Below are 25,643 nucleotides of genomic sequence, written 5' to 3'. Positions count from 1 at the left end.
TTTATTGTTGTAGATGCCTCAGAAATCATCTGAGGCATTACAAAAGTCAATATTACGTGGTATAAATGTTACACAAATAATTACAAAAACAAGAAAAATATTACACAATATAAATATTACACAAATAATTATGGTACCTTCACACAAAAACAAAACAGAGAAACTTCTGGTACAAATTGATACTGCATAGTAAATTTAGCCAATTACAGACTTACTCATATATAGAAGCATATAAAAACTGATCACAAAGTGTAGTCATACCATATTCTTTGCCTCCCTTAAAAATTCATCAGTTTCATAAAAGCTGAGCTCAAGAAGAAATTCTTTTACTTTTTTTTGTTTTGAATTGTTGAATTGGAAGATCCCTGATATGTTGGGGTATGGCATTAAAAAATTTTATGGACTTGTATAAGAAGTATGTTTGTGTTTTTTTATAGTTACATCGGAAAGAAACTAGGTCCTGCTTGTTTCTTGTGTTATAATTATGTCGTATGTCATAGTGTTGATAACTCAGATAGTTTTCCTCAATATGCATTACACAGGCATTAGTTGCCTTGCTTTGATGTCCCCACGGTATTGTACCATATGAAATGTGACTGTGTATTAAAGCAAAATAAACCACTTTAAGTATTGGCACGTTTAGACAAAGACGCAGCTTCCTTAGAGCAAATATTCCTTTGCTAATGCTGCTTCCCACTTTTTCTATATGGCTACCCCAGGATAACTTGAATCAATTGAGATTCCAAGGAAATTAACAGCATTTGAGCTCTGCTCAAGTTCAGTGTTATTATTCCACGCTACATACAGGTCTTGTATTTTTTTCGGTTGACACAAAGGGAATCAGCTTTACACCAATTTTTAACTTTGACAGTGCACTGGTCTGCTTCATATTTCACCCTCTGTGCTGTTTCTGCAGTTATACAGACTGCCACGTTCTTTACCTTTCTACCAACAACTGCTGGACAATCGCATCATGTAACTACCGTATTTACTTGAATCTAAGCCGCACTTTTTTCCGGTTTTTGTAATCCAAAAAACCGCCTGCGGCTTACAATCGAGTACAAAGCAAGCGGAAGATCTGAAAAATGTTGGTAGGTGCCGCCACAACTAACTTCTGCCGTTGAATTTATGTAGCGCTACACAGGCATGCTTTGTAGGCACAAAGATAAATACTGGTGCCAAAACCTCTGCGTCAGTAAATAATTTAAAAAAAAAGGTGGAAGACGAGCTTTTTTTTCTTCGCCTCGAATTTCGACCACTGCATTTTCATACATTATCCAACGAAGTAAATACAAATTTCGTATTGTTCATCTTCGAATGTAGCAGAATTTCAATGTACTACAAAAATCCGACTGGTAAGACTGTTTGGGATGTTTGTCAATAAGGCCAACTCTGCGTTCTGAATTTTTTCCTACCTGTGATAAAAGATGGTTGCTAATAGAAACCTGATGAAATGTGAATCATATGCAGTATTCTCTTCACCATAAGAATAATACGAATATAAACATTTTGCCATGTGCTCTTTCGTGTTTGGTGCTATCTCATTTAAATCCTGTCTGCCTAATAAACTACGAAACTAGAGTGAGACAACAGCAAACGCGGAAGAATATACGTATCCTGTCATGTTTATGTTCGTATTATTCTTATGCCTAATAGTGATACAGTCAGAAATGAAGCACGGCAACTGACTAGATTTTTAAATCTAAGGAGACTCTAATTTCTGTGCAGAATTTGATGTACTAAAGAAGCGGCCGCAAAGATTTTCAAACGGAGAAAAATTTTCGCTAAACTCTCGTTCAGAATATCCTCTATCATTTGGTTCTTGTTGATCATTATCAAAGAAAGCATTTTATTTATTTATTTATTTATTTATTTATTTATTTTTTTTTTTTTTTTTTTTTTTTTAAAAAAAAGCGGCGGTAGCACGCACAAAAGCAAGCCGTGCCGCGAGCGGCGACAGACCGTAAACATGCACTATCAGAATGCAATAAACAATGCATGACACAGTACAGTAATGCATTTTCAGCTTAGAGTGACGTAAACACCTATAACAAAGAAAACGGCACTTATCAGATCAAAGCAAAATAAGCAATCGATTCAGACGAAACACGTGAAAAAGGAAGGGTACCCGTATAAATACGGACGGGGCGCCTGACGCATAGCAATGGCTACCTGGTAAAGCTTAACTGCTAAGCTTACGACTCGAACCAAACTACTGTAGCAGTATCGTCATTCATTCGACCTAAATTGTGTCTCATATTACAATGGACCAACTTTGTTTCGATTTGGAGGTGCGGCCTAAAACTTTTCTCTCCCCTTGAATTTCGAGTCTCAAATTTTAGGTGCGGCTTAGATTCGGGAATTTTTTTTTTTTTTTTCCTTTATTTCGAGTCTCATTTTTCAGGTGTGGCTTAGATTCGAGTAAATACGGTATTGTACTTGAATTGTTTGCAATAATAAGGAATTTTCAGTTATGTTTTATTTGAATGTACTATATAAAACCCTATGATCCACTAAATGATGAAACTTTTCATATATTTTTCAGCCAAATAAATTAGTTGAAACTGATCATTTTGGTAATGCAATGATCGCATACCATTGTTTCCAAGTTACAACATAAATCATACAAATCTACTGCCCACATTTTTTAACAAAGTCCAATTATCATTTCTATTTTTCTGCAAAGTTCACTTTTTGCATTGGAGGTAACATTTACATGGTCAGCTGTCACCAAATTCACTATTTCTCCAATAACGATATTGGGCTATAAAAGAGTCTCAACATACTAATTGAAAATGTTTCATGGCACCACAGACACACTTGCTCCATATCATTAAATTTATTGTTTTTTTCTTGTCAGCTATGTAATGCTACCCCTCCATCTTTCCTTTTTTTAATTTGTAGCATTACACTGGAGACCATGAGAAGACTGTATCTGATGCACATCCTTGTATGAAAAGTTGTTATGATCACGTTGTTACATATTTTGTTTAGTTGTTTCATGAACCATGTTTACAATGAATGTAAACCAAAACATTGAGAAAACTAGAAAGAACTAAAATATTGCGAAAAGAGAAAAGATTTGATGGTATCACAGATAAACTTGCACTATATCATTAAATTTATTGTTCTTTTCTTGTTGGCTTTTTTTTTTTTTACCAAATCTGTAGTGTTACAGCCCTTCAGGCTTCATTGGAAATCACTATCTGACAAAAAGATAAACTTTAAACTCTCTACGGGCAGTAATTCTCCAGTTAATTCTGTATAATTGCATTTACAATCCAACCACTCTATGAAACTGAAATTATTTTCAGCAGGTTGCCCGTAAATTGTAAGTACTACTAGCTTGTGTGTTTCCAAATAATTATTACAGCAGAGCATTAACAGACTGTTCAACACAATATTCAGTACCTGTAGGTCTGTGGCACAACTATAGTTATTTGAATGTAGCCCTCCCCTATCTTCTAATCATTGTACATTGATACTATATCAAACTATGCATGAGTAAACACTTTGCTGACAATTTGGGCACTCAACAGCGAGGTTATCAGAGCAAACACTTCAGAAACAGTTTAAACTTTATTCCTGTTAATGTTTGGTGACTAGTTACAAAGTGTTAACTTATTTATAATTTTAAAATGTAGTTATGGAAGAAGTCTATGTATACATGTTTATGTGTAAAAATACCATTATTAGAATGAATCCATCAATATGTATCTACCCAGAATGAATCTTCCCTCTGCACTGATTTGAAACTTCCTAGCAGATGAAAATTGTCTGCCAGAGGAAGCTGTTTCATTGGATAAGCTATAGATGGGGAAAATACCTAAAGGCTAGATCCATACTTGTAACAAGTAGGTTTGAGGCATTGCCTCCAGCTAATAACGAGATAGTGCCAGTGGAATATATTTCTACTGCTTGAGCGGTGACTTATCCTTCATCAAGGTCTGGGCAGACATTAGTTGTAGACAGCTCATTAGGATTATGATGGGTGCCCTGCCACACTCATCTCAATACGTTTCACACAGTAATGACCTATTCACCCCACATTTCCCAAAATTAGATAGCGAATGTCAGCTGCTAAAGGACAGTGTGTATGTCATACATAATGGGCATATGGACTTCATAGGACATTATCATAACCAACTATCAAGTGCCAGAATGAGATTTTCACTCTGCAGCGGAGTGTTCACTGATATGAAACTTCCTGGCAGATTAAAACTGTGTGCCTGACCGAGACTCGAACTCGGGACCTTTGCCTTTCGCGGGCAAGTGCTCTACCAACTGAGCTACCGAAGCACGGCTCACACCCGGTACCCACAGCTTTACTTCTGCCAGTACCTCGTAACTTTACAGAAGCTCTCCTGCGAACCTTGCAGAACTAGGAGTGCTAGTTCTGCAAGGTTTGCAGGAGAGCTTCTGTAAAGTTTGGAAGGTAGGAGACAAGGTACTGGCAGAAGTAAAGCTGTGGGTACCGGGCGTGAGCCGTGCTTCGGTAGCTCAGTTGGTAGAGCACTTGCCCGCGAAAGGCAAAGGTCTCGAGTTCGAGTCTCGGTCGGGCACACAGTTTTAATCTGCCAGGAAGTTTCAACTATCAAGTGTCTGTGTTGAAATGATCCTTAACAGTGTGTTTCTATGCTTCTGATGGTTATTATCAGTCAGGTCATACAGGCACACTCTTATGACTGCAATGCACACACTCTTATGACTGCAATGCAGCTGAGGCATACATTATGAGCATAAATTACTTTCTGAATACCCTTTGTGTATGGTTAAAGGTAAATCTGACATCAGTCTGAAGGTTGATTTTAGCTCCACAGTGATTTTGGAGGTAGTATGCTCCTGCCTTCTGCCTCTCTTTTAATTGACTTACCCAGCCAGTTACAGGGGAGCCATAGAGTAATGTGGACACCAAACCACTGTGTATCTTGGAATTTTTCACATTATCAACTCATTTACAGAGATGATAGAAGCAGTAAACAAGAGAAAAAATCCTGGGATTGAATGAAGATGAAACCCCTTACCACTGAACCTGTTTGCAGTCTGACATTTAACACACTAAGCAACTGAACAACACCCTCTTTGTTTGCAGTCATACTTATTTAGTTCAAGTTTCCTTTTTAATATCATTTCTTAAATATATATAAAGCCATAAAAGTAATCAATAAATAAATTCAATGAAAGGAAACTACATTTGTTTCTGGATTAAGCTAGAACATCATTACAGTACTTACATTTTCCTTCCCGTGAGTTTGTTATTTCATCAGCGACAACTGTAGGATCCCATACAGTAATACAAGCAAAAAGGGCTAATGCTTGGATCAATACCATCCTGAAATCCTAAAAGAAGATAAGTATCATCAGCTTACACTCAGAAACCAATCAGTATTGGTAGTCTCACCCCACCATCTCATAGCAACTGATTTATCCAATATCAATTTGTACAATGTAAAAAAATGATGAAGCAGATCAATAAAACACTATCACCATTTAAGGTTTGGATGATGATAAAATATGATACCAGGAATACATATGGAAAGTTATGGTGGACTTAAAGAGTAAAGGTTGCAACTCACTGAAGAGTAGATATGCTGTGTCATCAAAAAGTGCATAAGCAAGACTGAAAACTTCACTAGCATTTGCAAATTCCTTATTCAGAGCTTTACAGTACATATACACACACATAAATATCACCACTCACCATCTACTTAAAGAACTGACTTCATAGAGTTTTTTTTTTTTTTTTTAATTTCACTTTGATGCTTGTATAATTTATGTTTAATCACTTAACAATAACAAATGAACTAAAGTTACCAATGTTGCAAGATTATTTCCCATGAAAAATGGAATAGGAAATATTGTATAAACTATGCTTGATAGTAACTCACATCGGTAGCCATCATCTATAACAATTATCACCACAAATAATATTAACTAAAAAGTATGAGAGATGAAACAGAAACGCAGTGAACTGATGCCTTGATCATATTATATGGATGTGTGGTGTCTGTTCTTTTGGACATGTCCTGAAGAACAGACAACACACATTCATATAATTTGATAGGCCTAGCTGGGCAATGAATCCACCTTCTTAACTGTGGATGCATAAATACATCCACAACCTCCTGTGGGAATCTCAGAGGAGTAAATATGGAGGAAATGGACAGGGGCTGCAGGTAGGTGGCACTCAGTGGGAATGTGGACTGGCGGTGAGGCAAGCCGAGATAGTCCATGCAGTTGTGATAACACTGTGTCTAGGATGATGCAGTGGTTACCACACGTGCCTAAGAAGATCCAGGGTTCAAATCCCTGTCTGGTACACATTTTCACTCATCACTGCCGATTTCGTGTAATGTCCCAATGCAGCTGATAGTACCGATCCATACACTTTCTCTTCACTTTCAATTTACATTTCTTGATCATCTGATTGACTTTAAAGGTGTCATATATGTTGATTCACACACTACATTGCAGTGATGTAACAATAATACTATACTGAAAAGTAGAGGGTGAAATGTGAATGCTGGAAGGAGAAAGTTAACTGCTCACTGTATACTTGAGGCACAAAATATTGTGATATCAAATGATGTGTTGAAGAAAAATTCCACTTTATATATTTCCAAAAAGCTAGTATTGGAAGGAAGGGTTTGGGGAGAACAAGGGTGGTGTAGAATAAGAAGCAGCAGTTGAAGTCGGTCATGTTGTGGTCAGTAATAGAGTGCTAGTTTTTCTGAGCTGCATGTATAACAATTTTTCAGTCCTCTTACACCCTTGGATGTAATCTCCATTAGCCTCTGCCTCCATCCCACCCCTGTCCAAAAACCCTTTTTTCCCTTTTTTCTCCTCCTCCTGCCCCCTCCCCCACACTTCATTCTTGTTCTCTCTATGGTCTCCCTCTTCCCTCTTTTGCAGTTTTATCCTGTCCCTCCTCATCATTCCCAAAATCCTCCTATAACCACACACAACTTTCCCTGTCCTCACTGAGGTGTGGTCACTGATACCACATTCCTATCCTATTCCCTTTCTGTCTGTCTCTCCCCTAGCTGTCACCCTTCGTCTGCTTCACCTCTCCTTTTCCCTAGTGTGTGTGTGTGTGTGTGTGTGTGTGTGTGTGTGTGTGTGTGTGTGTGTGTAGCTTACCATTTAATGTGAATTCATGCATGACTTTTACAGTTAATGGTTCAAAACAGTAACCTCCAGCTTTAATACAGAACAACGACACTCCATTGACTGTTGTTGGATGTGGTGTTGGGAACAACGAAAGCACAAGTAATCTATGCACGAACCTCAGCATCAACATTGACTTGGATCTCACATACTAACAACTTGAGAAAGCAGCAAAGAAAAAAGATGGTGTTATATCTGGGGGGTATCATGCCCATTCCACTTATCAGCCTTTTCCTATACGAGTACAGTGTTCATCAAACGAAGTGGTAAGGTGATTTCAAGCTGGCGAACTGAACTGTACACAGGTTGCATCATGCTGGTACCATGTACACTGGTGAGTTCATAAATGTGACCTGTATATAAGGATGGCAAAAATATATGGTCCACCAAGGTTGTTTCCCACAATGTTAGCCTATAAATGACAGCAAATATCTTCTAGTGGTGGTATTCAGCCATTACTTGTAGGTGTAATTCACAACATCATGCACAAAAGAACATTGTCTATCAACAGTATGTATCAAAGACAGACAAATTCATGTGCACTGTAATAGAGAAACCAATGAGTGAAATTGATTTATACTTGGAAATCAGCTGGATGCAAGGCTTATTTGAGTTCACCCCAGTACAGTAGCAGTTGTTATTGTTACAGAATCCTCAATATGCTGGTAGCTTTCACACTTTGTGCAAGCAACTCCACTAAACAAAAACTAATTCGTATCTGGACAGCAAACAAACAAATAAACATGTGCTATCTGAACGTTCATTGCCTACCATCTCTTGAAATCTTACTTTTCTGACATTGTGCTGCTTGATGATATCAGACCTATTCAGTATAAACTTGAGAGATTTGATCCTTTATGGCTTCCAGTGTTCCAAAGTGACTCTATCATCCATGTCAGCTGCGCTAAAAAACAGGTACGTGTGCAGTTAGTTCCTCATAGAGTATGCCCTGTCTTACTCAATATAGATGAATAGTAATAAACAGCTGTTCACAGGTTTCACCCTAGGTTAATTACTGTGTCCATCCACTACCTCCAAAAGGACGACGCCTAGTAAACCACTGTGGAGCTAAAATCAACCTTCAGACTGATGACTGGATGCAATGTAACAACATTATGAAAACGAAAGTTGCTGCTCACCATATAATGGATGTGCTGAGTCGCAGACAGGCACAACAAATAGACCGTCACAAATAAAGCTTTCAGCCATTAAGGCCTTCGTCAACAATAGATGTCTACACACACACACACACACACACACACACACACACACACAAAAAAAAAAAACCGCAGTTCCAAATCATAACAATAAAATAATAGTAAATATGATCTGTGTAACATGACTTAACTAAACTTTACTAAACCAAACTAAACTCTCAGACAACTGAAACCACACTGCGAGCAGCAGCACCAGTGCATGATGGGAGTTGTGACTGGGTGGGGGTAAGGAGGAGGCTGAGGCTGGGAGGGGGAGGGAGAGTATGGTGGGGGTGGTGGACAGTGAAGTGCTGTAGGTTTGACGGCGGGCAGGGGAGAGCTGGGGAGGGGGCAGAGAGGAAGGAGTGGAAAAGGAAATAAGTAAAAAGACTGAGTGTGATGGTGGAATGATGACTAAGTAGTGGTGAAATGGGAACAGGGAAGCAGCCGGATGGGTGAGGACAGTGACTAAAGAAGGTTGAGGCCAGGAGGGTTACAGGAACGTAGCATGTATTGCAGGGAGAGATCCCATGTGAGCAATTCAGAAAAGCTGGTGTTGGTGAGAAGGATCCACAGGGCACAGGCTGTGAAGCTGTCATTCAAATGAAGGATGTCATGTTTGGCAGCGTGTTCAGCAACAGGGTGGTCCACTAGTTTCTTGGCCAAAGTTTGTCAGTGGCCATTCATGCGGACAGACAGCTTGTCGTTTGTCAAGCCCACATAGAATGCAGCACAATGGTTGCAGCTTACCTTGTAGATCAAGTGACTGGTTTCACAGGTAGTCTTGCCTTTGATGGGATAGGTGATTTTTGTGACCAGACTAGAGTAAGTGGTGGTGGCAGGATGTATTGGGTAGGTCTTGCATCTATGTCTATTACAGGGGTATGAGCCATGAGGTAACTGGATTGGGAACAGAGGCTGTGTAAGGATGGACAAGTATATTGTGTAGGTTTGGTGGATGGTAGAATACCAATGTGGGATAGGTGGAAAGATGGTGGGCAGGCCACTCCTCATTTCAGATCACAACAAAGGTAGTAAAAAATCTGGTGGAGGATGTAATTCAGTTGCCCCAGTGCTGGGTCACATTGGGTTACGAGGGGAATGCTCATCTGTAGCCAGACAGTGGGACTTGAGAGGTGGTGGGAGACTGGAAAGTTAAGGCATGGGAGATTTGTTTTTGTACAAGGCTGGGAGGATAATTACGGTCTGTGAAGGCTTCAGTGAGATTGGTATATTTCAAGAGGGACCTCTCATGACTGCAGATGCGATGATCACAGATGGCTAGGCTGTACGGAAGGAACTTTTTGGTATGGAACGGGTGGCAGCTGTTGAAGAGGAGGTATTGATGTTGGTTAGTAGGTTTGATATGGATGGAGGTAGTGGTGTAGCCATATTTTAGATGGAGGTCAACATCTAGGAAGGTGGCTTGTTGGGTTGAGGAGGACCAGTGAGGCAAATGGGGGAGAAGTCGTTGAAGTTCTGAAGGAATGTGGATAGGGTGTCCTCACCCTTGATCCAAATCGCAAAGGTGTCATCAATGAATCTGAACCAGGTGAGGGGTCTAAGATTCTGGATTTTTAGAAAGGTTTTCTTTAGATGGCCCATGAATAGGTTGGCATAGTATGGTGCCACGCAGGTGCCCATAGCCCTTTACTGGAGTTGTGTGTAGGTAATGCCTTCAAAGGAGGGGTCATTGTGGGTGAGGATATAGTTGTTCGTGGTCACCAGGAAGGAGGTTGTTGGTTTGGAATCCGTTGGGGGTTGGGGAAGGTGGTGTTCAGTAGTAGTAAGACCATGGGCATTAGGAATGTTAGTGTAAAGGGAGGTGCCATCAACAGTGACAAGCAGGATGCCATGTGGTAAAGGGACAGGAACTGAGGAGAGTCGGTGGAGGAAATCGTTGGTAACTTTTACATAGGAGGTTAGGTTCCTGGTAACAGGTTGAAAACATTTGTATATGAGACCAGAGATTCTCTCAGTGTGTGGCACAGTAACCAGCCACAATGGGGCATCCTGGGTGGTTAGGTTTACATACTTTAGGAAACATGTAGAAGGTAATCGTGCGGGGAGTGGTAGGTGTGAATAGAGAGATGGACTCCGAGGAGAGGTTCTGGAATGAGCCTAATGATCTGAGTAATGACTGAAGATCCTGCCGGATTTCTGGAATGGAGTCACTGTGTCAAGCTTTGTAGGTGGAAGTATCTGACAGCTGGTGGAGTCCTTCTGCCAGGTAATCCTTGCGGTTCAAAACAACAGTGGTGGAGCCTTTATCTGCAGGTAGGATTATAAGGTCACGATCAGTTTTTAGATGGTGGACTGTGGTTCTTTCTGCAGATGTAAGGTTAGTTTGCATGTTGAGGGATTTGAGGAATGGTGGTGGGGCAAGGTTCGAGGTTAAGAAATTCTGGAAAGTTAACAACGGATGATTTGGGGTTAGTTGGGGTGGATCACAGTTGGATGGAGGCGTGAACTGAGTTAGGCAGGGTTAAATATTGCTCTCTGGTTGAGTCTGATTGGTAGGGTTGGTGACAAAAAAGTGTTTCCACTGTAGGGACCAGGAGAAGGAGAGAAGATCATTAACAAGTCCTGCATAATTGAATCTTGGAGTGTGGCAAAAGGTGAGGCCTTTGGAATGGACTGATATTTCTTTGGGGCTTACACTTCTGGAGGAAAGGTTCACGACTTTGTTAGGGGTCTGCTTAGGTTCTGGATTCTGTGTGGTGGGGGAGGTGAGTTGGGGGGGGGGGGGGGATTTAGAGGATGGGGTAAATGTAGTAGGTCTGCCAGACAGGTTTTATTGGCTACAAAGGGACATGGGTGATGATTGGAGGTTGTTGTAGAGGTGGTGGATAGTGGTACTCCAAGGTAGGAGTAGGAAGTGAGCAGGATGGAGAGCTTTTTGAAGTGGCATTGTGCATGTTGCTCAAGTTCCTGCAGAGCAAGAGTTTCAATGTATGTTATGGGTTCCACGAATTTGGGATTGCATAGCAGGAGAATTTTGCGGATGGAGATGTTGTACTGTAAGGAGGTTTGGGCCTGACTAATATGGTTTTGCATGACTATGTTAGTGAAGGCTAAGGATTGATGGAATCTGAACAGGTGGAGGTCATTGTGGGAGGAGGGGTGGCATCCAGAGATGGGTAATTTGATGGTAAGTCCATTTGGGGGAATTCCATGAACCAATTAACAATGTAGAAACAGTATATGGGACTGGGATCTGGCTAGGGATAAGGAAACTTTTCTGTATTGTCACAAATGGAAGGACTAAGGATCCATGGTGTTGGAAAATTACGTGATTTTTTGCATTTTTCCACCACCATGGACCCTTGATCCTTACATCTGTGTCAATACAGAAAAGTTTCCTTATCCCTAGCCAGATCCCAGTTCCACATAGAGTTCCTGCATTCTTGCTTGACTCATGGAATCCCCCCAAATGGCCTTACCATCAAATTACCATCTCTGGCTGCCATCCCTCCTCCCACAATGGCCTCCACCTGTCCAGATTCCGCAAATCCTTAGCCCTCACCAACATAGTTCTGCAAAACCACATTCACCAAAACCAAACCTCCTTGCAACAACTTCACTCCATCCACAAATTTCTCCTGCAATACAATTCCAAATTCCTGAAACCCATAACACACACTGAAACTCTTGCCCCGCAGGAACTTGAGCAACATGCACAATGCCACCACAAAAAGCTCTCCATCCTGCTCACTTCCTACTCCCGCCTTGGAGTACCACTATCCACCACCTTTACAACAACCTCCAATCATCACCCATGTCCCTTCATAGCCAATAAAACCCTGTCTCGCAGACCTACTACATTTACCCCATCCTCCAAATCCCCACCCCCCACCTCCCCCATCAAACAGAATCCAGAACCTAAGCAGACCCCTAACAAAGTCGAGAACCTTTCCTCCAGAAGCCTAAGCTCCACAGAAATCTCAGTCCATTCCAAAGGCCTCACATTTTGCCACACTCCCAGATTCAATTATGCAGGACATGTTAAAGATCTTCTCTCCATCTCCCGGTCCCTAAAGTGGAAACACTTTTTCGCCACCAACCCTACCAATCAGACTCAACCAGAGAGCAATATTTAACCCTGCCTAACTCAGTTCACACCTCCATCCAACTGTGATCCACCCCAACTAACCCCAAATCATCCATTGTTAACTTTCCAGAATTTCTTAACCTCGAACCTTGCCCCACCACCATTCCTCAAATCCCTCAACATGCAAACTAACCTTACATCTGCAGAAAGAACCACAGTCCACCATCTAAAAACTGATTCCGACCTTATAATCTTACCTGCAGATAAAGTCTCCACCACTGTTGTTTTGAATCGCAAGGATTGCCTGGCAGAAGGACTCCACCAGCTGTCAGATACTTCCACCTACAAAGCTTGACACAGTGACTCCATTCCAGAAATCCAGCAGGATCTTCAGTAACTACTCAGATCCTTAGGCCCATCTCAGAACCTCTCCTCGGAGTCCATCTCTCTACTCACCCCTACCAATCTCCAAACGATTACCTTCTACATGTTTCCTAAAGTACATAAACCTAACCACATAGGATGTCCCATTGTGTCTGGTTACTGTGCTGCCCACTGAGAGAATCTCGGCTCTCATCGACCAATGTCTTCAACCTACCCGGAACCTACACTCCTATATAAAAGTTACCCTCCATCGACTCTCCACAGTTCCTGTCTCTTTATGACATGGTATAATGCTTGTCACTGTTGATGCCACCTCCCTTTACACTAACATTCCTAATGCCCATGGGCTTACTACTATCGAAACTACCTTTCCCAATGCCCAACGAATTCCAAATGAACAACCTCACTCGTAGTCACCATGACCAACTATATTCTCACCCAAGGTTACTTCTCCTTGAAGGTATTACCCGCAAAAAATCTGGGGTATGGCTATAGGCACCCGCATGGCACAATACTGTGCCAACCTACTTATGGCCCATCTCGAGGAATCCTTCCTAAAAATCCAGAATCCTAAATCCCTCACCTTGTTCAGATTCATTAATGGCATCTTTGCGATCTGGATCGAGGGTGAGGGCACCCTGTCCTCATTCCTCCAGAACCTCAACAACTTCTCCCCCATTTGCTTCACTGGCCCTACTCAACCCAAAAAGCCACCTTCCTACATCTTGACCTCCATCTCAAAGATGGCTACATCAGTACCTCCATCTATTTCAAACATACTAACCTCCAGCAATATCTCCACTTTGAGAGCTGCTGCCTGTTACATACCAAGAAGTCACTTCCATACAGCCTAGCCACCCGTGGCCGTTGCATCTGCAGTCATGAGCAGTCTCTCTTGAAATATACTGAAGGTCTCACTGAAGCCTTCACAGACCATAATTACTCTCCCAACTTTGCACAAAAAGAAGTCTCCCGTGTCATATCTTTCCAGTCTCCCACTACTCCCTCAAGTCCCACCATCTGGCCACAGAGGAGCATCCCACTCAAAAGTCAGTACCACTCACAACTGGAGCAACTGAATTACTTTCTCCGCCAGGCCCTTGACTCTCTTTCATCATGCCCTGAAATAAGAAATGTCCTGCCCACTATCCTTCCCACCACTCCCACAGTGGTATTCTATTGTCCACCAAACCTAAACAATGTACTCATCCATCCTTACACAACCTCTGTTCCCAATCCCTTACCTCATGGCTCATACCCCTGTAATAGATCTAGATGCAAGACCCATCCTATATATTCTCCCACCACAACCTATTCCAGTCCAGTGACAAACATAATTCATCACATCAAAGGCAGGGCTACCTGTAAAACCAGTTATGTGATCTACAAGGTAAGCTGCAACCACTGTGCTGCATTCCCTTGGACATGACAATTGACACGCTGTCTCTCTGCTCGAATGGCCACTGACAAACTGTGGCCAAGAAACTAGTGGATCACCCTGTTGCTGAACATGCTGCCAAACATCACATCCTTCATTTCAATGACTGCTTCACATCCTGTGCCATCTGGATTCTTCCCACCAACACCAGCTTTTCTAAATTGCACAGGTGGGAACTCTACCTGCAATACATCCTATGTCCCTGTAACCATCCTGGCCTCAACCTTTGTTAGTCACTGTACTCACCCATCCAGCCCCTTCCCTGTTCCCATTCCAGCACTACACAGCCATCATTCCACCTTGACACTCAGTCTTTTTACTTCTCTCCTTTTCCGCTACTTCCTCCCTGCCCCCTAACCAGCTCTTCCCTGCCCACTATCTAACCTGCAGCACTTCAGTGTCTGCCACTCCTACCATACTATCCCTCCCCCTCCCCAGCTCAGCCTCCTCCTTACCCCCACCCAGTCACCACTCCCATCATGCACTGGTGCTGCTGCTCACAGTGTGGTTTCAGTTGCCTGAGACTGCAGTCATGTGTGCGAGTTGTGTTTGCGTGTGCAGTTTTTGTATATGTGTGTGTGTGTGTGTGTGTGTGTGTGTGTGTGTGTGTGTGTGTGTGTGTGTGTGTGTGTGTGTGTGTGTGTGTGTGTGTTTGTGCATCTACTGTTGATGAAAAGGCCAGATTTATTTGTAATAGTCTTTTTGTTGTGCCTATCTGTGACTCAGCATCTATGCTATATGGTGAGAAGCAACTTTCCTTTTCACAACATTGTATGTGTGAAGTCTTTCCTATTGCAACTGATGTATCACTATATCTACACTCCTGGAAATTGAAATAAGAACACCGTGAATTCATTGTCCCAGGAAGGGGAAACTTTATTGACACATTCCTGGGGTCAGATACATCACATGATCACACTGACAGAACCACAGGCACATAGACACAGGCAACAGAGCATGCACAATGTCGGCACTAGTACAGTGTATATCCACCTTTCGCAGCAATGCAGGCTGCTATTCTCCCATGGAGACGATCGTAGAGATGCTGGATGTAGTCCTGTGGAACGGCTTGCCATGCCATTTCCACCTGGCGCCTCAGTTGGACCAGCGTTCGTGCTGGACGTGCAGACCGCGTGAGACGACGCTTCATCCAGTCCCAAACATGCTCAATGGGGGACAGATCCGGAGATCTTGCTGGCCAGGGTAGTTGACTTACACCTTCTAGAGCACGTTGGGTGGCACGGGATACATGCGGACGTGCATTGTCCTGTTGGAACAGCAAGTTCCCTTGCCGGTCTAGGAATGGTAGAACGATGGGTTCGATGACGGTTTGGATGTACCGTGCACTATTCAGTGTCCCCTCGACGATCACCAGTGGTGTACGGCCAGTGTAGGAGATCGCTCCCCACACCATGATGCCGGGTGTTGGCCCTGTGTGCCTCGGTCGTATGCAGTCCTGATTGTGGCGCTCACCTGCACGGCGCCAAACACGCATACGACCATCATTGGCACCAAGGCAGAAGCGACTCTCATCACTGAAGACGACACGTCTCCATTCGTCCCTCCATTCACGCCTGTCGCGACACCACTGGAGGTGGGCTGCACGATGTTGGGGCGTGAGCGGAAGACGGCCTAACGGTGTGCGGGACCATAGCCCAGCTTCATGGAGACGGTTGCGAATGGTCCTCGCCGATACCCCAGGAGCAACAGTGTCCCTAATTTGCTGGGAAGTGACGGTGCGGTCCCCTACGGCACTTCGTAGGATCCTACTACGGTCTTGGAGTGCATCCGTGCGTCGCTGCGGTCCGGTCCCAGGTCGACGGGCACGTGCACCTTCCGCCGACCACTGGCGACAACATCGATGTACTGTGGAGACCTCACGCCCCACGTGTTGAGCAATTCGGCGGTACGTCCACCCGGCCTCCTGCATGCCCACTATACGCCCTCGCTCAAAGTCCGTCAACTGCACATACGGTTCACGTCCACGCTGTCGCGGCATGCTACCAGTGTTAAAGACTGCGATGGAGCTCCGTATGCCACGGCAAACTGGCTGACACTGACGGCGGCGGTACACAAATGCTGCGCAGCTAGCGCCATTCGACGGCCAACACCGCGGTTCCTGGTGTGTCCGCTGTGCCGTGCGTGTGATCATTGCTTGTACAGCCCTCTCGCAGTGTCCGGAGCAAGTATGGTGGGTCTGACACACCGGTGTCAATGTGTTGTTTTTTCCATTTCCAGGAGTGTATATATGAGAAAAAGTATTTTATATTAATTTAGGAGAAAGTCAAAGAAGTAGATAAGCATTTTCAGTTGTCCAGCTTAGTTAAAGTTGCAGCAGAGAAGAAGTCATTCATCAGAAGATCTACACAGTTCAGCTTAAGAGATATCAGTTGAGAATTTAAGAGCATTGTAGATTGTAACATGAACTCATACCCATTTCCACAAACAATGAAAAACTTCATCTTCATGACCAAGTGCAGAATCAAGAATATTTCTGTGCTGTGAAATTGACAACATTTAAATACAAAGAAGAAATTAAGGACAATCAAGGGGAAATTAATCATTTTGATCAGAAGAATTTTGCATGAATAGAGCTGTTGTCTTCTGCACCAGGTCAACAGCCAAGATTACAAAAGTGTAAAGGCCATTACTAGCCCTGTAGTAAATAGGAATTAATCAGAATTTTTAACACTCATTAAATCCACCAACAACAATCACATTGAAGAATCATTTCCACACCACCACCCCAGCAGCCAACAGTGGTTACATCTACTTCTCATTCACCCACACCAATGGCAGGTTCAGCCTCACACCACCTTCAGCAAAGCAGTTTGCCCACCATAGCAATCTAGCTTTCTGCCAACATCGTGATGTGTCAAGTTACGCAAGAAAATTTGGCAAGCTGTATTAATTCCAAGCTGTTTCTTGTTGATTTCGGTGTTGTTGTGTGTATTGTGGAAGTAATTAGGAGAGGGTTTTGACAATCAAAAGTTTATAATTTGCTCAACAAAGTTGTCAACCAACTGGAAATTTGTTAGTGGGCTAAGACTATTTATAAACTTATTATCACCATCACTGTATTATTAGAATGATTAGGAGTATGTAGTTATGTGTACAAGAGTTATTCAGAAACTTTATGGATACTAAGTTAAACATTACTAATGGAAATATAAAAGATCAAGGTATTAATTCCAAAAAAGGCACTGGGCACAAAAATGAACCAACAACTGCCAAATGTAATAATAAACTAGAAATTACATGTGCTGATTTAAAAGATAAAGTAGATAAGCAAGTATAGAAACTCAAAGAACATATTTAGGGATGTAAACAAGGATCTGAAACAGAGTAAAGGTTTTGCTGAAAAGGGATTTTTGAAGTGTGTAAATAGATCTCAGGCATGACATTAGAATTGAATGTTTTAGAGAAGAGTAAGGATTTGACTTAACTACTATCGCAGAGTCTATTGTGGTAACTATGGAGGTGGTTATTAGTAATTTAATCAAATAAAAGGTACAAGAAAAGATTGAATCATCGGTCAGAAAACCTTATTCCACAATGGGAGATATATAGAAATGTCAGCAAATTTCAGAAGCTACGGACTGCCAAAATGGAGGAGGAGTTTATAAAAGAAGTGGATTACTAAAAATGGTTGGTCCCTGGAACAGTTTACAGAGAAATTCCACCTAGCGGGTGGAATGAATAATTTCCAATACTTAGACTACAAGATGCTGTTCATTCCACTCATTTTTAAGGTTGTTTTCTAAATCCCTACCTAAATGCAGGGATGATTCTAAGAAAGTTGATGTTACCCTAAGTTATTTGGAAGGAGATCATCCACAACAGAACCAGTCAGAATGAACAATGAAGAAAACTGGAAGATTGTTTCTCACATACTGTTCTGCTTGGCACACTATCTGGGCAAAGATGATCCTAGAATTTCAGGTTATTCTTAACGAGTTATTTCACTTATCAGTGGCACATTCCCAAACTGAAGTGATAAATAGGAGGTTTATTGGAAAACCATTGCTAAAATTCTTCACTTGATCAGATGGTACAGAAAAAAAATGAATGCTGGCTTTATAAAAGAGAAGGTGGAAAACAAATTAAGGTGGCAGACACAAGAGCAAAAGCGGGAACACAATCGTAAGGCAATCACATCAAATTTTCACATAGATGATGTGGTGTTAGTAAAAGCTTTTCACCTGAGTTCCCACCTAAAGAAAGAGCCAAGCAAATTTTTCACTGTTACAGAGGTCCATTTAAAATAATAGGTATTCCACATCCAAGGCAGTGTTCTGGTACATCCATCAAATGATGAAGAAAAGGGGTTGTAAAATAACGTCATTATAAAAAGATATGTGACCAACAGCAAATGCCCAAGGGAAGTCTATGATTTGCAAGGACTATGTGGAGCAATATCCACAATGCACTCAGCTGTTTGTTATACTATTTCCTATTCATATTTCCCTGTAACATTCTCTTCCTTTCTTTATTATCTTGTTTTAAAATTATATTTTCTTCAGCTATCCTATGTCCAATAGTTATGTAATGAGACATGAGCAACTATTACACAAACAGTAAAGTAGTTAAGTGTTCTCTCTCATAGACATTTCTGCCACTACATACACAAGTAATGTTATGTTAACCATACAGCCATTACTCCTCTCTCTTGCAGGCATTTTTAACAGATGGAAAATACAAATATAGGTGTATAATTTATCGTATTACAGAATACTGCTCAAGATCTTAACCCATACTGGGCTCCAATACTCTTGATAATGACTGATGTGTTGTTGTGTACAATAAGTTTAAATATTATTATCCTGAGGTTACAACTGATGCATGACATGCGATACGAAGATGGCTACATATCTCTTGTTTTCAGCGAAAAATAAGTGAAATGATATGAATGAACAATGCTGATTAGTTACACCGACACTACTTTTCCCAAGCAGCCCTACCATGTTTCATGTTCCCTGTTACCTATTGTTTTCAGGGAAAAATACATGAATGATATGAATAAACAATGCTGATTGCATAGCACTGACACTATTTATCCCAAGCATTCCTACCATGCTTCCTGATTCAAATATGAGTAAATTATTTTTGTAGTGTGAACAGAACACAGGGCGATTCAAATTGTGAACTATGAATTTTGTGAATTGTGTTTTATTCATCTCATGACGAACATTTGCAATCAATGTGGTTTGCATACAGGAGACATGTCAAAAATTTATAACACAGTCACAATGATTTTTACATTAATAAATAACAGCATTACAATAAATAACAACACTATAAGGATATTTCTTGGAATATGTAACAAATTGTATCCAGCTCAAATTTTCAGTTTGTCCTGCATGAATTCATCCACTGAGTAATAACACTTCAGTGTCAGTACCTCATATAGATTTCTTTTAAATTAACCTAAATTCATCTGCATCAACTTGTGCCCCTTTAATTTATTACAAATTTTCATTCCCATGTATTGAGGTCCCTGGAAATATAGTTGTTTCTAGTACCATGTGAATGGACAAAATGGTTTCCCTCAAATAATTCATGTCTGGAGTACAAAAATATAATAATCTCATCTATGTATAAGGATGGCAGAGTTACAATAATATTTTAAGTTTTCTAATTAATGGTTGACATGGTTTTTTGTGATTTGCAGTGCACATATTTCGAATAACTTTTTCCAGATTTTTAGTATCCACACCATGTTTGTCAAGTTACCCAAAAAAACAATACCATACCTAATAATGGATTCAAAGGAACTTGTATATGCTACTTTTCATGTATCTATGTCAGTTGCGGTTGATAATATTTGCATTGCAAATGCAAAACTGCTTAGTTTGTTTGCTAGGTATTCAATGTGTGCCTGCCAGCTCAAATTTTTAGCTACATTTAAACCTAAGAATTTGACTGAGTCAACTTCTTCTACATCTTGGTTGTTGTGTACAATCTTAATCTGCTCACATGTTGACTGTTTGGTTCTGATCCGCATCATGAGAATCTTAGATATGTTTAGATTCAACTCATTTAGCTGAAACCAAGTTTCTAAGGTACTGAGTGTACAGATCACAGATTTGGGAATTTGTTCCAAATCCTGATCTTCAACTAAGACAGAAGTATCATCTGCAAACAGAACTGATAGGGAGCTGATATTTAATGGTAAGTCATTAACATAGAAGAGAAATAGGACTGGGCTTGATATGGAGCCTTGTGGATCACCCTAGAATATTTTTCATCCACTCAGAAAAATAATATGCACCATTTGAAGAGATGCTAACTCTTCACCTTCTGTTTGATAAGTAGGATTTAGGCCATTGTAGGGCACTGCCGCTAATGCCATACTTTTCAAGTTTGTAAACAAGCAACGCATGGTTTACAGAATCAATTGCCTTTGAGAGGTCGCAGAAAATTCCTGCCACCTTACTTCTCTTGGCAAATGATGTACTTATTTTCTCAATGAAACTGTTTATTGCATCTATGGTGTTTTTCCCCTGCTGAAAAGCAAATTGATTGTTTAGAATAACAGAATATTTTGCAATGAAGTTTTGGATTTTGCAGCAGCAAGTTTTTCAGATATTTCAGATAGGACTGGGAGAATCAAGATAGGATGATAATTTCCCATGATCTCTATTGATCCCTTCTTGAGGAGAGGTTTGACTTCAGCATATTTCAAAACCTCTGGGAAACAGCCCTCTTCAAAACATTGATTTATTATTTGAGCTAGTGGGTTTTCAATTCTATTGTGTACCACTTTAATAACTTTGGTGGGTATTCCATCCCAACCTGCAGATTTTTTGTTTCTTAATGTTAGAATAGCATTTTCTACACCCTCCACAGAAACTTTTAAGAATTTTGTAAAGTTTTCAGAGTTTTCACTTAGGCCAAAGAGATTTACTTTGTTGTGACAATCTGTTGCATCTACATCAGACTTTGCTACATTTATAAAGAATTCATTAAAGTACTCTGGTATCTGAGTTGGACTTACAATAGTATTCCCTTCAATGTAAATTTTTGAAATTTCTTGTTTCCAGGCTTTAACACCTAACTCAGATTTAATGACTGACCACAAAGCCTTTGTCTTATTTTTATGATTTAAAATTAGCCTATTATTTGTCAGTTGTTTTGCTGCTCTGACAACTCTTTTTAATATGGTTTTATAATGTCTAACATATTTAATGAAATCAATATCTTTATTATAATTAAGTTCTCTGTGCAGTTGCCTTTTCCTTACACTGGAAATTTTTATGACCTGGGTAATCCACTTCAATTTATTTGTTATTTTATTTCTGCAGAGTCTAGGTGGAAATGTTTCACTAAAGACACCAAGAAAACTATTCAGGAATTTCTCAAAGTTTTCATCACTTGAGTTACAATGATCAAAATGCCATGTTTTCTAAATGTTAGCAAGATTTCTTTGCTAAAGTTCCTGCTCATATGGGTTCTCATGCATGAAATGTTCCTGTCTGTCTGTGGCAGCTCAAAGAAAAATGCACAACGATCTGAAATACCTGAATATAGACAAAACTTATACACATCTTTATATACATAATTAGTTAGAACATTGTCAATACATGTTGCTGATTGCCCATTGTCTCTAGCAGATTCAAAGAAATTCTAACTGAAACCATATTTCTTTACTAAGTCAGTGAATCTTGAAGCATAGTTACTATCACACGTGATATCAATGTTAAAATCAACAGCTAAAACCTTTACAAACCAACATGTCATATAGGCATATAAGGAGGATCAGAAAGAAATGGAATCTGGAGTCACAAATGCCACAAGAGTGCATTGTAGTCACATGAAGTGTTTGCAATACAAGCACAGGTTGTGAAGCACACAGACTGTCACCATCTGCACCATGGATGCTTTGGGAGTAACATGTACTGCAAAAAGGGCTGAGATGCTGTTTATTTTTAGCACAACCAACTGCAGTGGACGAGGGGCCATGGGATTGTATCATGTGAAATATCCCGATAGAAAGATGCTGTGCCACACATTATTTGCCATCCTGCATTGTCAATTGCATAAAAATGGCTTGTGGCGGTCATCGACCACTGGAATAGAGCAGAGTGGTATCTCTGCGCACTGACATGCTCTTAGGACGCGGGTCTTGGTGCGCGCCTTCGTGCAGTGTGTGTTTACGTTTTGACCGGTGACGCTCGTGATGCTTGTTTATGTGTGTATATGTGTAATTGTGCAATTACAATAAATACGAGTTTCATACAAGTGGTGTTCAGGTTATTACGGCAGTTAAGCGACCTGATTCCCATAGTGGTGACCCTGGACTTTTTCGATATGACCACAGTACACGCGTTTCTCATCTTTCCTCCTGCCACCATTACGCACCGAGGAAAAACCACGTAATTTGTGACCCAGAGCTCGCCATGAGTTTGCCTACAATTTCATTCATGGACGAATTGCCAGTAATTTAGCCATTGACGGCTCTGACTACAGTGTTAAACCCGTGTGCACAACATAACCCCACTAGTACAGTCCAAGCACTGTGGCCCACACATGTTGCACTGCATCCAAACGCATGGCAGTTTCCAGACTTCATACCGCAGCTGAAACAAGAACTTCCCTCACCACAGTGCTCAGCAACATCCCGTATGAATATGTTACATACCAGCCCGACACACGACCAGGTACTTTCGCCCAAAGCGCATACCGCTATGTTCCCGACATACCAACAGCATGTGACCGCGTTTGCAGCAGCTGCGACGCCCACACCTACCATGTTTGCTCCCGTGCCATGTGTGTCGTGTGGTCAGAGGCCTAATTGCGCTACAGTACAGACACATGACCCGATACCAGTTTCCGGGCCTCCGCTGTCCCCCCATCATCATCTTCCCACAACGCCATAGCAGCCACCTGTAGGGCGGTTTCCAAAGCTGCCACAACTACAGAAGGACAACGCTATATCATGCTTTGTGTTAGTGGACAATATTCTGGACATTCACGAAGTGTGGGGAGATGACACTCGTTTCATTTGTTTAATTACCAACCTCCACAATGAACCAGGCCTGGTCAGTGACCTATTGCTCTCGACACCAAGCCAGCACAAATATGCCATCACAAGAGCTCGCATCATCGAGCGCTTATCGTGCCCTCCAGCAGAAGCCATCCACTACATAATTCACAACGTGCCAATAGGGGACTGTACGCCTTCACAACTTTGGCACCATTTAAGGGACCAGGTGGGCAAGGAGCAACTCCCCAACCTCGCACTCTGGGCGTTGTGGCTTGTGAAATTACCGCCAGACCTCCAACGACACCTGTTGGCTTACCAAAACGCCGCTCTGGAGGAAAAAATACGACTGGCGGACCAGGCATATTCCATCATCAAACATCGCCAGGTCACGTCCTCCTGTTTTTCCGACACTCCGAACGTTGGCGACACTGCCGTCACATCTACTACGTTTCACCAGCCGGTCGGCAGAGGCTGGGCACCCAGCTCGCAGCAACAGCCAATGGAGCCCCCTGGTGGCCAGACAGCCATAATTGTTCCGCTCCTTGACCGGTTGTCCCGCCCACCTTCACACGGGCACAACAGAACATGCCACATGACATTGCTGGCTCACCGGTTCAGGCACAACACCCAGCATACCCACTATGCTGGTATCATATCATGTTCGGCAACGCTGTGCATTCTTGTCGCGCACCCTGCAACTACCCAAATGGGAAGCGTGAGTCAGAATAGGCACCATGGCTCGCACCGGCAGTTTAGTGCACCAAAAACATTATCGAGTGACCACCCCCACTGCCCACCATGCCGGCAGACTGTACATCCACCGCAGGACGGGCACACTCTATTTCTTTGTGGACACGGGCGCCGATGCTAGCGTCATTCCTAAGTTGAGCGCCCCATCTCTGACATTGACGCCGCCATGCCACTGCGAGCAGTCAACAGTTCCACAGTTCGCGTCCACAGTTCATCCAAACTCCAACTAAATCTCTCGCCTGATTTACGCTGCACCTGAACATTTTGCGTCGCAGATGTTAACTGCCCCGTTATCGGTATGGATTTCCTGCATAACTTCAGGCTCTCGACAGACCTCAAGGCAGCAGCCCTCTGGCAACAGGATACCAGGGATTTTTGCCACCTTCCCCCCGCCACCTGCCACACATTGTGATACCTTGCCCACTGTGACAGCCGAATGCGCCCATCTCACGACAGAGCTCTCCGCCGCCCGGTCGCACCTGACAACCCAGTGCCTCGAGATCACCGACCTTCGCGCCAAAAACACGCGCCTGCAACAGCTGATCACCGCCCCGTCAGCCAAACTGTCACGCGCACGGGAGGCAGCAAGGGACGCTTCCACACCGTGGAGATACACCCACGAGAACTCCACCGAGGCGCAGATACCTCCACAACGATGCATTTTCCCGCAGGTCAGGGACATTCCTACCTCTAATGTAGTGCGTGTTACCCCACCTAGTCCCAGTGTGGTTCCCCAGGGTGTCCCGCAGGTGATAGGTGCGATTACTAATGGTACCTGTCACCGTTTGAACACCACGCAAGGCCCCCCAGTATGCAACAAGACTCGATGCCTTAATGCCACCAAATTACAGCATGCAAAAACCGCTGTACAGGAGCTGTTAGATTCAGGTATTGTCCATCCATCCAACAGCAATTGGTCCTCGCCTATCCATCTAGGGCCCAAGCAGGACGGTTCATTTCGTTTGTGTGGTGACTACCAACAGTTGAACACCAGAACGATTTTAGACAACTACCCTACACCAAACATACAAGATTTCGCCCAACAACTCCATGGTGCACGCGTTTTCAGTGTACTTGAGTGCCGAAAAGCATACCATCAGATCCCCATGTACCAGTACAACATCCCTAAAACAGCAATTATCACCCCTTTCGGACTGTACGATTACTGTTACATGCTGTACGGCCCCAAAAATGCTGCACAGACTTGGCAACAGTTTATCGACTCCATCCTTTTTTCACTCCCATACTGTTACGCGTATTTGGACGACATCCTCATTTCATCAACTACCCTCAAGGAACACGAACAGCACCTATCAACGGTTCTTAGTATTCTCGCCGAGAATGGAGACCAAATCAATGACGATAAATCTCAGTTGTTGTCCGGTAGTGCGACATTTTTGGGCTATACTGTCACCGCGGAAGGGACCCGCCCCACATCAGACAGAGTCGCCTTTATATGTGACCTCCACCTGCCTGAGACTTACCGCGACCTAAATCATTTTTTAGGGGTGATAAATTTTTGCCGGCGGCACATCCCCACATGCCGTTCGTTTTTTAGGGATGATAAATTTTTTCCGGAAGGCACATCCTACACGCCGCATCCCTACAGGCACCGTTGACCGACGCACTCTTCGGAAAGAATACTTCAGGGCTCCGCAAGGTCCCGTGGGG

The 25,643-nt window shown here is 42.3% G+C and overlaps 1 protein-coding gene across 2 annotated transcripts in view; it reads right to left on the bottom strand.

The window, feature by feature from the left end:
* LOC126456675 (uncharacterized) overlaps positions 1–25,643 on the bottom strand; it is a 186,284-nt gene that overhangs the window by 140,683 nt on the left and 19,958 nt on the right. For both annotated transcript variants that reach the window (XM_050092416.1, XM_050092417.1), the window contains exon 3: positions 5,235–5,340. In XM_050092416.1, coding sequence (XP_049948373.1) covers positions 5,235–5,331 — 97 coding nt within the window. In that variant the 5' untranslated portion in view covers positions 5,332–5,340. The remainder of the gene's footprint in view (positions 1–5,234; positions 5,341–25,643) is intronic.

The sequence above is a fragment of the Schistocerca serialis genome, chromosome 2 (genome assembly GCF_023864345.2).
Source record: "Schistocerca serialis cubense isolate TAMUIC-IGC-003099 chromosome 2, iqSchSeri2.2, whole genome shotgun sequence".
Taxonomy (NCBI): domain Eukaryota; kingdom Metazoa; phylum Arthropoda; class Insecta; order Orthoptera; family Acrididae; genus Schistocerca; species Schistocerca serialis.
This window is presented reverse-complemented; position numbering and strand designations above follow the sequence as displayed.